The following is a 15,071-nucleotide window of genomic DNA, read 5'->3' on the forward strand; positions in this document are numbered from 1 at the left end:
ATTGCACTTTTCTTTAATACCTACATATCCATTGAAGGTTCTTTTCACTGACCCCATGATAGCCTTTTCATTGTCTGCTCAGTAACAGTTTTGGTCCATTTCAATTCCACAGAGGATCCCGTTATTACACTGGAAGTCAAGGCTCAGGACCTTCAACTGTGTCGTGCTGGATCAACAATTAGAATCCCAGCCACCATTTCAGGCAGACCTTGTCCACAGGTCACATGGGAATTTGATGGAGCTGCTGCAACAGAAAAGAAAAATGAGCGCCATACTCTTCCAGTGGATTCAGAGGTGAAGTGCCTTAGGGTTTTATCTTTAAAATATCTCAATATCAGGGGTTCTTGTATGGTGCAATTTGTATTAAACTGTATTAAATTTCATTAAACAGATTTCATCAACTGACACCACAACAGAAGTCATTATCCCTGAGTGTAAGATCAGTCACTCGGGACGGTACATCATTACTGCTTCTAACCAAGCTTCCACAAAATCGGTTAAAGTCCGTGTGACTGTACTTGGTAAGACACACTACATTTGGTAAACCTGACCTAAAAAAATGAACTAAAATCAATAAAGAAAAATGTATACATTAACCTTTAACCTTTCATTCAGATTTGCCTGGACCTCCAAAGGACCTGAAAATCAGTGACATCACTAGAAGTACATGCAGACTTACATGGAAGCCCCCAGATAATGATGGAGGTGAAAGGATAAAGAGCTACTACATTGAGAAGAAGACAGTTGAGGGAAAAGCCTGGACAAAGGTCAACCCAGCTTGTGCCAGTCAATCCCTTGTAGTTCCAGACCTTATTGAGGGGCAGGACTATTTGTTCCGCATTAGAGCTGAGAACCGCTTTGGTATTGGACCCGCTCTGGAAACGTTCCAGAGAACTAGGGCAAAGGATCCTCTCCGTGAGTACAACCGGCTAATCATCACACATTCATCAAAACAGCCAAAATGTAGTTTAACTGATGACTGATCAGTTCAATTGTTACATTTGCAGATCCTCCCGATGCTCCCACACGAGTCAAAATTGTTGACGTATCCAAGGGTACGGTGACTCTGAAATGGAAGCCACCCAAGAATGACGGAGGCTCTCCTGTAACTCATTACATTGTTGAACGTCTTTGGTGGGACGCCAGTGGAGAGCAGAAAGAGTCTTGGAGACAATGCAATAGACGTGACATTGATACCACCACCTTCAAAGTGGAGGACCTCCATGAGGGTGCTGAGTATGAATTCCGTGTGAAGGCTGTAAATGAAATTGGTGCCAGCAGACCATCCTCTACTGCTGGACCAGTCATCATTAAGGACCAGACAAGTGAGTAAAATACAGTGAATGTAAAGGATCACTTTGTACTGTTGATATTACAAGTTTTCACATTTGTACTTTTGACTTTCTTCCAGGAGCTCCTTCAATTGAGCTTGATGAGTTCTTGGAGGTTGAACAGGGCAGCGATATTAACATTGTCGCTAAGATCAAGGGATGTCCATTCCCCACCCTTACTTGGCAGAAGGCCCCACCCCACAAAAGTGATAACAGGGTTGACATTGTGTATGATGAACATATCAACAAGCTTGTGTCTGATGATAGCTGTACCCTGCTGATCCAGCAGGGCAAGCGTGGCGACACTGGTCTCTACACACTTACTGCCAGCAACAGTCTAGGCACAGTGTCTAAGGAGATGAGGCTCAATGTTCTAGGTAAATGCTGCAAGTTACTTGGTCCTGATATAAACTCTGTTAGTTCTGTGAATGAACTTTTGGCTAATACTATTTCAACTCCATGTATTTTCACTTTATCAGGACTTCCTGGACCTCCTTCTGCACCAATCAAATTTGAGGAGATTCACGCAGAGTCGATTACACTGTCATGGCTGCCTCCAATTGATGATGGTGGTTCCAAAATCACCAACTATACCATTGAGAGGCGTGTGGTCAGTAGGAAGTCATGGATTCCTATCCCTGGTGCACCAAAAGAGCGTGTATTTACAATTGAGGGTCTGATGCCAGGCCATGAGTATGTATTCCGCATCAGGGCTCAGAACAAATATGGTGTTGGTGAGCCGCTTGACAGCGAACCGGAGGTTGCTAGGGATATCTTCAGTAAGTACTCCATAAGTACTTACTCTACTTCACTGGTTTATTCGTAGTCATTTATTACTCTAGATTGTTTGTTTCTGTGAAAGTAGATGATATAATGAATGATGTCCTCTTCATAGCTATTCCTGGCCAGTGCGAGAAGCCAACCCTCTCAAGCGTCAAAATGGACGCCATTACTGTGAACTGGGAGGAACCAGAATCAGATGGCGGTAGTCCCATTATTGGCTACTGGCTTGAGCGCAAAGAGACCACATCAAAGCGCTGGAACAGAGTAACCCGTGATCCAATCAGGCCAATGCCTCTTGGTGTGTCCTACAATGTCACAGGCCTCATTGAGGGATCTCAGTACCTGTTCCGGGTGACTGCTATCAATGCAGCAGGGTGCGGGCCTCCAAGTTTGCCATCGGACCCAACATTTGCCAGAGATCCAATTGGTGAGCATCAACAGTAAAATACAAAATGTTATTATAGTGAAAACATCTAATCAAACATCTAATCAAACATCTAATCAAGCATCTAATCAAACATCTAAACAAATCCTGCTTCATGTAGCCCCACCTTCACCACCAACACCCAAAGTCACTGACTGGACAAGGAGTACAGCTGACTTGGAATGGATTCCACCTCTGAAAGATGGGGGATCAAAGATCATGGGTTACTATGTTGAATACAAAGAGGAAGGCACAGAAGCTTGGGTTAAGGTATGCCATATTTTTTCAATTACGTCCATATTTTTGATGAAGTTCTTTATTATTTGCGATTGGTCATGCCAGGGTACTGTATTTTCTTTATTATGTACTTAATTATTATGCTTACAGGCCAGAGAAACAGAAGTCAGAGGAACCAAATATGTGATCAGTGGATTAAAAGAGAATGGATTCTACAAGTTCAGAGTTTTGGCTTTTAATGCTGCTGGGCTGAGCGAGCCAGGAGAAGTTGCTGACGTTCTTGAAATGAAGGATAAAATAGGTAAGTTCTTAATAGCACTGTCAGTGTATTTAACACTACTGCAAGCGTTTTTACGTCTTAAAATAACTAACAATGACGTCGTATTTGTTTTTATTTTCCAGTTGCTCCTGGGCTCGAGCTGGACGTCTCGATGAAAGAGAGAATGGTTATCCATGCTGGTGGCGTCATCCGCATCATAGCCTATGTGTCAGGCCAGCCTACTCCAGCAATCACATGGAACAGAGATGGAGGTGCTGTTCCCCCAGAGGCTGTTGTTGAGACCACATCAATCAGCACCTCGTTAGTAATTAAGAACTGCAACAGAAAGCAACAAGGTGTTTATAGCTTATCAGCCAATAATGCTGGAGGAGAGATCAAGAGAACTGTCATCGTTGATGTTCTAGGTAAGTAGGAACACTCAGGTTCATCGACTTTACTATCAGTATGCTATGAATACAAGACAAAAGCACGGTTACATGACTCATAACTCATAACCCATAACTCATTTCATTTTGTTTTCCTAGATGTCCCTGGACCAGTGGGTGTACCCTTTACAGCAGAAAATCTTAGCACCGACTCATGCAAACTGACATGGTTCTTCCCTGAAGATGAAGGTGGTTCTCCTATATCTAACTTCATTATTGAGAAACGCGAAGCTGAACGCAAGGCTTGGACGGCATGCTGCTACAATGCTGCCAGACAAAGCGGTGTGGTCAGTAATCTGACTTTAGGAAAAGCATACTTCTTCAGAGTTGCAGCTGAAAATGCAGTTGGAGTTGGGCCATTCCGGGAAACTGCATGTGAAATCGTCATCAAGGAACGTCTTAGTAAGTCTGCGTTTTTTTTTATTTTTTATGGCAAAGCCATTATTTCATATTATAAGCAGGCAGCCAGCTCTAGCACTGTTACTTAAATGTATATGTGTATAATTTACATTTTTTTTTAATCAGGTGTACCCGACCGTCCAGAGGAGATTGAGGTCACTGCTGTTACTAAAGACTACATTAGTGTAACCTGGAAGCCACCAAAGAATGATGGCGGATGCGAGGTGACATCCTACGTCTTGGAAGCACGTCCAATTGGCAAGGACAAATTCATTAGAGTCACCAAAGACAGGCTGATGGACAGGAAGTTCACATACGATGGTCTTCGAGAGGGTGACACCTATGAATTCCGTGTCAGTGCAGTAAATGAAATTGGTCAGGGCAAACCATCCTTCAGCACCAAAGCAATAACATGCAGAGATGAGCTTGGTATGATAATCTATTTTTTTATCCCTCAAAATGACATAAATCATAACTATAAACTTTTTGATTTCAGTCACATTTGCAAAACCAGCTCAATGGATGTTGTATCTTTCTTTCAGAACCTCCGACTATTGAGCTGGATTTCCGTGACAAAGTTATTATCCGTGTTGGTGAAAGCTTTGCACTCCAGGGACGCTACTCAGGAAAGCCAGCTCCGTCTGTCACGTGGACAAGGGATGATGAGGAGCTGAAAGCAGATCAACATGTTCAGTTTAAGAATACTCTAACCACAATGTGCCTTGGGATTATCAAAGCCCAGCGTGGACACAGTGGAAGATACTGTGTTACAGTCGAGAACAGCACCGGTGCACGCAAAGGCGTTTGCAACGTCACTGTTGTTGGTACGCTTCATAAAAAATTCGTTCAATCCTTTTTGTCAAGTCTTTATATATATATATATATATATATATATATATATATATATATATATATATATTAATCAAGAATGTCATTATTGATTTCTTACATTGTTGTTGTTGTTGTTCTTTGTGTACTCTCAGACCGCCCATCACCACCCGAAGGTCCAGTGGTCTTTGAGGATGTTCACAGAGATCATATGGTCATTTCTTGGAAGCCTCCTCTTGATGATGGTGGATGTGAAATTTCCAACTACATCATTGAGAAGAGAGACACAAACAGAGACATGTGGACCACTGTAACATCTGCCAGCACAAAGACCACATGCAAGGTGCCCAAGCTTGTGGAAGGTCGTGAATACATCATGAGAATAAGCGCTGAGAATATGTACGGCATCAGTGACCCACTGGAGTCTGAAGAAATGAAGGCTAAGGATCGTTTCCGTAAGTACTATTCAAAGAGAAGGAAAGTATATCCTGAAACGTCCGATTGTTAGTCATTTATACTTGGGTTGTCTTATCGTGTTTCCAGGTGTACCTGAGGCACCTGAGCAGCCTACAGTTAAAGAAGTGTACCATGATTCAGCCATGGTGTTTTGGAACCGTCCTCGTGATGGTGGCAAGCCCATTACTAACTACATCTTGGAAAAGAAGGAGCCCTCGGCGAAGAGATGGTCTCGTGTAACTAGGGATCATATCTACCCTGTTACCCAGTATAAGGTGCAGGATCTTATTGAAGGATGTGAATATGAATTCCGTGTAACAGCAGAGAATGAAATTGGTACTGGAGACCCCAGCCCTCCATCGAACCCCATTCTAGCTAAGGATCCCATTGGTAGGTTATTCTTGTCCCTTGAACATGCTGAGCTAGGCCCACCAAATTTTTATCTGACTGATTTATTTAATGGTTTCTGTTACATTTAATTGCAAATATCCACATTTTATTAAATTAAAAATACTTTTAGTCACAACAGATTAACAGTTATGTTATCATATATTGTTTGTATAAATATATGCATATGTATTATTAACTTTGCATAATAAATGGAACGTTTAGATACAGTATGTTTAAAATAAGCTATTATATTAAATTATATACATTAAATACAATATATTGTCACTTCTCCTTTTACAGTTCTGCCCAGTCCACCTGTGCTGCCTGAGGCCGTTGACAAAACAAAGGATTCTGTCAGTTTAGCATGGCGTGTTCCTCGCCATGATGGCAAAGGAAAAATCTTTGGATATCTTATCGAGTATCAGAAGCCTGGTGCAATTGAATGGATACAGGCCAATGAGACTCCTGAATCATGCCCAGACACCAACTTTGTTGTTAAAAACCTACCAGATGGTGAAGAGTTCACTTTCCGGATTATGGCTGTGAATGCGGCTGGAAAATCTGAACCAGCTTACGTGAAAGAACCTGTTAAAGTGCATGACAGACTCGGTAATTATCGTTATGCTGCTATCTTCAGAAGTTAGATTTATGGCTAGCAGTTTGACTTAATCTTAATTATGTGCATTTTCCTTTTTTTTTATCTGCAGAGGAGCCAGAGCTACTGCTGGATGCCAATATGGCACGTGACCATCTTACTATGATCGGAACTGACATCACGCTAAGTGCTGTGATTAAAGGTATGCCGATCCCCACTGTGTCCTGGAAGAAGAATGATGGAGAGGTTCCTGCTCATTGTGTGATTGAAGTTACCGCAAGAGGTAGTAAGTTGCATATAAAGAAATGCACCCGTGCTGACTGTGGCAACTATTCCATAACCATTCAAAATGCTGCTGGAACAAAGACGGCGACATGCACAGTGCTTGTTCTTGGTATGTATACAATATATATCTTATATCTATATTATATTTTATATATACAAATCTGTATGTGTGTGTGTGCTAATTTGTCTTTTTGTGACCCAGATAAACCTGGACCACCTCGTAATCTTACTATCTCTGAGATTACAAGTGAATCAGCTTACCTGACCTGGCAAAAGCCAGAAGACGATGGCGGAGCTGTCATTTCTCACTACGTTGTGGAGAAGAAAGATGTTGCTGCTGAAAAATGGGTCCCAGTCTGTGCCTCATGCAAGAAGCTCAGCCTCATGGCTCTTTACTTGATGGAGGGAACTCAGTATTTATTCCGTGTCGCAGCTGAAAATCAGTTTGGCAGAAGTGCATATGTTGCAACCAACAAGCCCATCAAGGCAGTTGATCCTCTGTGTAAGTATTGATGATGTACCTTTTATTTCATTTCATTTAGTTGAAGTTTAGCGGATAAGCTATAAAAAAATTCCACATTGGGTTGAACTCTCCAGACTACTTCTAAATTTTGTTGAGTGCCCCAACCTGATATGTTAATGTTTTATGATCTGCAGATCCTCCTGGCCCTCCCAAGAATTTACACCACGTAGATGCTGAAAAAACGGAAGTATGGCTTGCGTGGGAGTGGCCTGAACGCACTGGCGGAAGTGAAATTACTGGATTTATTGTAGAGTATCAACAAGATGGAGCCACTGACTGGGTCCCCTTCAAAACTGTCAGCAATGCTCAGTGTCATGTCACTGGACTTGAAGAGGGAAAAACCTACAGATTCCGAGTAAAATCTCAAAATGCCATCGGAATTAGCCGACCAGACACCAGCGTGCCGATAACGTGCCAGGAGAAGACTTGTAAGATTTCTTTACTATTATATACCATTTAATACTCCTAATACCTAACAGATACAATATATTTAACGCATATATTCATGGTTTCTTTACAGTGGCGCCATCTATTGAAGTGGATGTGAAACTCATTGAGGGTCTTATTGTGAAAGCTGGAAGCACTATTGTGCTCCCTGCAGTCATGAAAGGAATACCAATCCCAACAGCCAAGTGGCTAAGTGATGGCAATGAGCTCAAAACTGAAGGCAAATACAAGATTGAGTCTGCAGGAACTTCCACAGTCCTAAGCATTAGTGAATGCGCGAGAACGGACGGTGGAGAATACATCCTTACCGTTTCAAATCCTGCAGGAAGCAAGTCAGTCGCTCTTCACGTAACAGTACTTGACCTCCCAGGTCCTCCAGTTGGCCCTGTCAACATCCTTGAAGTCACGCCCGACCACATGACTATCCAGTGGCGTCCACCTAAAGATGATGGTGGTACACCACTGATGAATTACATTGTTGAAAAGAAGGATGTCAAGAAGCCTTGGGAGCCCTGGTCTGTTGTGAGTTCTGGAAACTTAAGCACACAAGCTAAGGTTCCACGTTTAGAGAAGGGTCGTGAATATGTTGTACGCATTCGTGCTGAGAACAAAATTGGCATCGGTGCTTCTCTTGAAAGTCCTCCAACTATCGCTAAGCATATGTTTAATCCACCAGGCCCTCCAGGCTCACCAACATGTTCGGACATCACAGAAAATGCTGTGACAGTCTCATGGACTGCACCAGAAACCGATGGTGGAAGTCCAGTCAGTGGTTACATTGTGGAGCGCAGGGAGATGACTGGTAAATGGATTCGTGTGAATAAAACACCAGTCCTGGATGTTAGGTACAGAGTCTCTGGTCTTTTCGAAGGCAACAGCTATGAATTCAGAATTTTTGCTGAGAACATTGCTGGTGTAAGTGAGCCATCGTATCCTTCCGACCCAATAAAAGCCACACGCCCAATTACTCCTCCAGGACCTCCAAGTAACCTAAAATTGAAGGATTGGAGCAAGTCATATGCGGACATAGTATGGACCAAGCCTAACAGAGATGGTGGAAGCCCTGTCTTAGGCTATGTTGTTGAGTGCCAGAAGTCAGGTTCTGCAGAGTGGAGCCGAATCAATAAGGATCTCATCAAGCTATGCGCATACAGAGTGCCAGGCCTTATTGAAGGTACAGAGTACAGATTCCGCGTTAGAGCTTCTAACAAGGTGGGAGACGGAGAGCCAAGAGAGCTATCAGAGAAGGTGCTTGCCAAGGACATCCTTGTGCCTCCAGAAGTAACTGTAGATGTTGCATGCCGTGACCTTGTAACAATCCGGGCAGGGCAAATCATTAACCTTGTGACCCGGGTTAAAGGCAGACCTGATCCCGAAATCACCTGGACTAAGGATGCAAGAGCTTTGAGCAGAGACAAACGCACAGAGATGATCAACAACTTCCCACATGTTGATCTAGTAATTCAAGACGCTGTAAGAGGAGACTATGGAAAATACGCAATTCAGGCTAAGAACAGCAGTGGCCAGGCACAGGCTACAATCATTGTTAATGTGCTTGATATTCCCGGAGCTTGCCAGAACCTGAGGGTATCATATGTGACCAAAGACTCTTGCATGGTGTCTTGGGAAAATCCAGAGGATAACGGTGGCACTGAAATTACAAACTACATCATTGAGTGCCGTCAGCCTAATCAAAGAGGGTGGACGGTGGTTTCATCTGACTGCACTAAGCGTCTTGTGAAGGCTCCACTTGTGGAGAACTGTGAATATTTCTTCCGAGTGAGTGCAGAGAACAAAATTGGCGCTGGACCACCAACCGAAACCAAATCACCAGTTCTTGCCGTGGATCCAGTCGAGAAACCTGGCGAGCCTGAGAACTTCCACATCAGTGAAATCGGAAAGACTTTTGTCTTCCTCAAGTGGAAGAAGCCAGAATATGATGGTGGCAGCCGCAATCTTGCTTATCACGTCGAAAAGAAGCCAAAGGAGGCAGAGGAATGGGAAAGACTCCACAAAGGTGCTATTAAAGAAACATATTTCATGGCAGACAGATGTATTGAGAACCAGATATATCAATTTAGAGTCCAAACGAAGAACGAAGGTGGGGAGAGTAACTGGGTGACGACAGCCGAAGTCCTTGTAAAGGAAGAACTTGCAATTCCAGAAGTAAAGGTTAAGTTGGAGGGTGTCCTGGTTGTTAAATCGGGAGACTCCATTCCAATTGAGGCAGAGGTTAAAGGCAAACCACAACCAGATGTCAAATGGTCTAAAGACGGTGCCAAGGAAGATATCAGCAGATGCCCTCGACTTCAAGTGGAAACTGGTCTGAACTTTTCTAAGTTCCTGCTCACAAATGCTAAGCGTACAGATACCGGAAAATATATCATCACTGCAACAAATGCCGCTGGAACCAGCGCTGCTGAAGCCAAAGTGAACGTTCTCGACAGGCCTGGACCTGTTCGAGACCTGAAGGTGTCCGGCATTTCAGTTGACAGATGCAAGTTAGCATGGGAGGTGCCTGAGGATGATGGCGGATGTGATATCTATAACTACATTATTGAAAAATGTGAGACAAAGAGAGGTGTCTGGTCAGTCCATTCCTCTGCTGTTGTGACCAACTCTGCTAATGTAACTCGTCTAATTGAAGGAAATGAATACATCTTTAGAGTGAGAGCAGAGAACAAAATGGGTGCTGGTCCGGCGGTGGAAACAGAGTCAGTTGTTGCAAGGACCCAGTTCAGTAGACCTGGACCACCAGATGCTCCAGAAGTGTCCAAAATTTCAAAGAATGAAATGACAGTTATGTGGTGCTCTCCTGATTTTGATGGCGGAAAACCCATCACTGGTTATATTCTGGAGAAGAAAGAAGAGCACGGAGTTAGGTGGACTCCAGTTACTAAATCCCCAATTGCTGGCAACCACATGACTGTAACGGGACTCTTGCCTAACCATGAATACCAGTTCCGTGTCAAGGCTGAGAACGAGATAGGAATTGGCGATGCAAGCAAACCTTCCAGAACATACACTGCAAGAGATCCAGTTGGTATGTATGAGAACTTACCACTTTACACCTACAATTCATGCATTGATTTCCTGTCACTGTTCTGCCAACACTAACTCTTGTCTGGTTGCAGGCCCTCCTGGTCCTGTTGGAAATTTGAAAGTAACTGACAGTACAAAGACATCCATCACTCTTGGGTGGACAAAGCCTACATACGATGGTGGTGCTCCACTCATTGGATATGTGGTTGAGCTCCGAGTCAGAGGTGCAGGCAAGAAGGGAGATGAAGGATGGAAGAGGTGCAATGTTGCTGCCCAGTTGATGGGAACAGAGTTCACAGTCACAAGTCTGGACGAGAAACTTGAATATGAATTCCGTGTTTCTGCACAAAATCAGATTGGCTTGAGCCAACCCACTAATCTTGAGGGAGCTGTCTCACCAAGGGATATCTTTGGTGAGTTGGTATGAACAGATGCTAACAATGCAAAGCATTGCAGTGCCCAGATCTTCACGTTTCATATATTTTCATATTTGTTTCCCCATAAACAGAGAGTCCTGAAGTTACTTTGGATGCTGAGCTGAAAAAGGGTCTGACCGTTAGAGCTGGATGCCCAATAAGATTAGTTGCAACTGTCCGAGGACGACCACCACCTAAAGTTCAATGGAGAAGAATGGGAATTGATAATGTTGTGAAAAAGGGTCATGTGGATCTCATTGATACGATGACATTCCTTGTCATCTCTGATTCCACCCGTGACGATTCAGGCAAATACTCCTTGACCGTCTCAAGCCCAGCAGGAGAAAAGGCAGTGTTTGTCAATGTCAAAGTGCTTGGTAAGTACAACACAGGCCATATTTTGTTTCATAGTACTACAACGGTACCATTAAGAGGTCACATTTCACATTTTCATACAAATGTTTTTGATTTTGGCAGACACGCCCGGACCAGTAATTGGCCTGGAAGTCACGGATATCACAACGATGTCTTGCAACCTCTCATGGTCCCCACCTGAAATTGACGGCGGCAGTGAAGTAACTCATTACATTGTAGAGAAGCGTCAAATTGATCGCAAGACCTGGGCGACAGTTAAAGCCAATGTGGACAAAACAACACTTAAAGTCAGCAATCTGGTACCAGGAACAGAATACTACTTCAGAGTCACAGCTGTGAACGAGTATGGTCCAGGTGTTCCAAGACCCACACCAAGATCCTACCTGGCTTCTGATCCTATCAGTAAGAATGCATACAATGAACGAGCTTGAGAAATTAGAAAGGGTGTCTGGAATGGTTTAATCTGACGTCCTGTTTTTCTTTATAGGCAAACCTGACCCACCACAGAAGGTTGATGTTTTGGAAATTACTAAGAACAGTGCAAAGATAGGATGGGTGAAACCAATGAGGGATGGTGGATCTAAGATTGATGGCTACATAATTGACTATCTTGAGCTTCCTAAACCCAAGCCACCCAAGGAACCTGTTGTGGTTGAAGGTGAGGCAGAGCCTACTGCTGAACCTGTGCCGCCACCACCTCCACCAGCAGTGGTAGAGGAGGAAGAACCAAAACAAGAAAAGAAAGAAGAATGGACATCATATACTGTTGTCAAAGATTTATGCATCTCCATTGCTGGGCTGAAAGAGGGAAGGAAATACCGCTTCAGAGTCGCCGCACGAAATGCCATGGGAGCTAGTCTTCCTACCGAAACAAGAGAAGCATATGAGATTAAAGAACAAATGTGTATGTTATTATTATCATTTATTAATTAATTCCAGTGGTGTTTATTATTATTATTATTATTATTATTATTATTATTATTTTACTTGGTTCAATGTCGTTTGTGTTCCTTATTTTTCAGTGGAGCCCAAGATTATCTTGCCTGAGACTGTCACTGCAAAGGCCGGAGCTAAAGTCAGAATTGAAGCACTTGTATCTGGAAAGCCAGCACCTGTGTGCCAGTGGAAACGAGGGGAAGACAACGTCGTTTCCTCAAGCCGCCTTGCTGTGCACAAATCCCAGAACATGTGTGTGCTCATCATAAAGGACGTTTCCAGAACAGACAGTGGCCAATATAGCCTTGTTGCAGAAAACAGCTCAGCCAAAGTGGAAGAAGTTATGAAAATTGTTATTAGAGGTGAGTAATTATCCTATTTTTATACTTTTTTTTTTTTATATCTAAGTCATTTTACACTATAGAGCTGAATATTTAAAATTAATTGTGGATTTCACCATTTGTTAGCAAATTTTCCTGTAAGCCTCAGGTTACCTAATCCTTCTTCTATATGAAATCGAGAATCTGCAGTATGCTAAACTTCATCATTTGCAATCCATACTTGCCAGCTATATTAACCAAAGATTATAATGAATTCTGAAATTGAAACTCCATAGTTGACACAAATGACCTATTTCTCCTGCTTCTTACAAGGACTTTCTGTTTCCTCATTCTTCATTCTGATTTGCTAAGAATAAACAGTAGTTATAGCATGCTCACATTATACAAAACGAATAATGAGCCTTATTTATCAAGAGTTTTAGAGTGAGGACAATGATCTAAGGTTAGTTTTCATTGCTGTCTGTATTCTGAGCTGATTCTAGATCAGCATGTATATTATAAGAAGTACACTGTAATTAAATTAATGACAAAACTACTATTTTTTTTTACAAAAACCTTGACTCACAATTATGTACTGTGATATTTTAATTATTTACAATTAAATTTTTTATGAGAATGATCTAAAACATGATACCAGAATGCAAATAAGCATGACCTCTTTTTTTTGGCAGATATCCCCGGCCCTCCTGAGCCTCCATTTGAAATCAGTGACATTGACTCTGATGCTTGCACACTCTCCTGGAACAAGCCACTTGAAGATGGTGGCAGTAATATCACCAACTATGTGGTTGAGAAATGTGACGTGAGCAGAGGTGACTGGGTTACTGCTCTGTCCAGCTGTGGCAAGACTGGTTGCAGACTTGGAAAACTTATTCCTGGAAAGGAGTACATCTTCCGTGTCCGTGCAGAGAACCGCTTTGGCATTTCAGACCCGATTACATCTGAGAGGATGATCGCTAAATTCCCCTTCGGTAAGATGAAAACCAGACATGTTTTACACCTTAAAAACCTTTATTCTACCTCAAGCATCACAACACGTCATGTTTTTTTCCCCAGATGTTCCTGGTGAACCTCTGAACTGTCGCATCACAAAGACAAACAAGGACTGCATGTTTGTGGCTTGGGATAAGCCCGAGTCTGATGGTGGAAGTCCTGTTACTGGGTACTACATTGAGCGCAAAGAAAGGAATAGCCTCCTTTGGGTTAAGGCTAATGACTCGGTCGTTCGCACCACAGAATATCCTTGTGCTGGTCTAATTGAAGGCCTGGAATACACTTTCAGAGTGTCTGCCATTAATCGGGCAGGACAGGGTAAACCCAGCAAGAAGACGGACTTCATAACCGCAAGAACGCCAGTCGGTAAGTCAGTGCAAAAGACTTGCTGGTTTGAATTTGTGTCTTAAATTTGCATCATACTGAAAATATTTTTTTTTTCATGGTGTAACAGATGCACCTGGTAAACCAGAGGTACTTGATGTGGCCAAGAATGCAGTTTCATTGGTTTGGACCAAACCAAAGAATGATGGCGGAAGCAAGATCATTGGATACTACGTTGAGGCCTTGAAGCTTCCTGGAGACAGATGGGTACGATGCAACACAAGCAGCCAGAACGTACCTCGGGAAGAGTACACTGTGCCTGGATTGGATGAAGACGCTCAGTACCAGTTTAGGGTTATTGCAAAAACTGCAGTTAACCTTAGCAGGCCATCTGAAGTCACTGACCCCATCCTGATATCCGCAGAGAATGGTAATTACTTTTTGATACTTGGTGATTGATCAACAGTGATTTCATGTTCACCATCATAGAAGTTTTGCAGGTTTTAAACGTAGCCTTTCTGTCGTTAACAGTACCTCCTAGAATAGAGCTCACAATCCAGATGAAGAAGATGTTGCCAAAGAAAGCCGGGTCAGATGTCTGCCTTGAAGCTGAAGTTTTTGGCAAACCCATGCCCAAGGTCACGTGGAGTAAAGATGGAAAGGTTCTGAAGGATGATAAAGACATGAAGTTGGCGCAGAAGAGACACTTGTTCTCTCTGAGCCTCACAGCAGTTACAAAGCTCCACACAGGACAGTACACTATTCTTGCCGAGAATGCCAGTGGTTCTAAGACTGCAGACATACAGCTCACAGTTTTGGGTGAGTAATTTCTAAACGTACAGGACGACTCATGACTTGCTTGTGTTGTATATTTGCATATGAAATATCATTTCTGCTGCCAAACTCAACCTCTTTTCTTCTTGTAGACATACCTGGTCCTCCAGCCTCCATCAAACTGGAAGAGGTGCTGTCTGATCGTGTGAAGTTGAGCTGGACAGCTCCGCTTGCTGACGGTGGTTCTCCAATTACAAATTACATTGTGGATAAGCGTGAAACAAGCAGGGCAAACTGGGCCCAGGTGTCTTCTAAAATCAGTGGTGATGTGTTGGAATTCTCTGTGGAGAGGCTGATCACAGGTCATGAGTACCAGTTCCGCGTCCGTGCTGAGAATCGCTATGGAGCTGGTGATGCCACTTTGTCAGATCCAGTTGTTGCTCACGATCCTTTCAGTAAGATATTCA

General features: G+C 43.0%; 1 protein-coding gene across 1 annotated transcript in view; it reads left to right on the forward strand.

Annotated features, from left to right (window-relative positions):
* Window positions 1-15,071, forward strand: part of ttn.1 (titin, tandem duplicate 1) — a 145,681-nt gene that overhangs the window by 81,307 nt on the left and 49,303 nt on the right. The window contains 31 exon segments of the mRNA XM_072686177.1: window positions 113-294; window positions 392-521; window positions 616-915; window positions 1,008-1,325; window positions 1,412-1,708; window positions 1,811-2,110; window positions 2,227-2,541; window positions 2,660-2,808; window positions 2,926-3,076; window positions 3,178-3,459; window positions 3,580-3,882; window positions 4,006-4,308; window positions 4,422-4,703; window positions 4,863-5,162; window positions 5,251-5,553; window positions 5,854-6,162; window positions 6,261-6,542; window positions 6,636-6,935; window positions 7,091-7,384; window positions 7,477-10,446; window positions 10,538-10,858; window positions 10,954-11,238; window positions 11,339-11,638; window positions 11,724-11,881; window positions 11,978-12,140; window positions 12,259-12,534; window positions 13,185-13,484; window positions 13,570-13,872; window positions 13,961-14,260; window positions 14,362-14,649; window positions 14,757-15,059. Of these exon segments, the coding sequence (XP_072542278.1) occupies window positions 113-294; window positions 392-521; window positions 616-915; window positions 1,008-1,325; window positions 1,412-1,708; window positions 1,811-2,110; window positions 2,227-2,541; window positions 2,660-2,808; window positions 2,926-3,076; window positions 3,178-3,459; window positions 3,580-3,882; window positions 4,006-4,308; window positions 4,422-4,703; window positions 4,863-5,162; window positions 5,251-5,553; window positions 5,854-6,162; window positions 6,261-6,542; window positions 6,636-6,935; window positions 7,091-7,384; window positions 7,477-10,446; window positions 10,538-10,858; window positions 10,954-11,238; window positions 11,339-11,638; window positions 11,724-11,881; window positions 11,978-12,140; window positions 12,259-12,534; window positions 13,185-13,484; window positions 13,570-13,872; window positions 13,961-14,260; window positions 14,362-14,649; window positions 14,757-15,059 (11,067 nt within the window).

This window comes from Salminus brasiliensis, chromosome 8, assembly GCF_030463535.1.
Source record: "Salminus brasiliensis chromosome 8, fSalBra1.hap2, whole genome shotgun sequence".
Classification (NCBI taxonomy): Eukaryota; Metazoa; Chordata; class Actinopteri; order Characiformes; family Bryconidae; genus Salminus; species Salminus brasiliensis.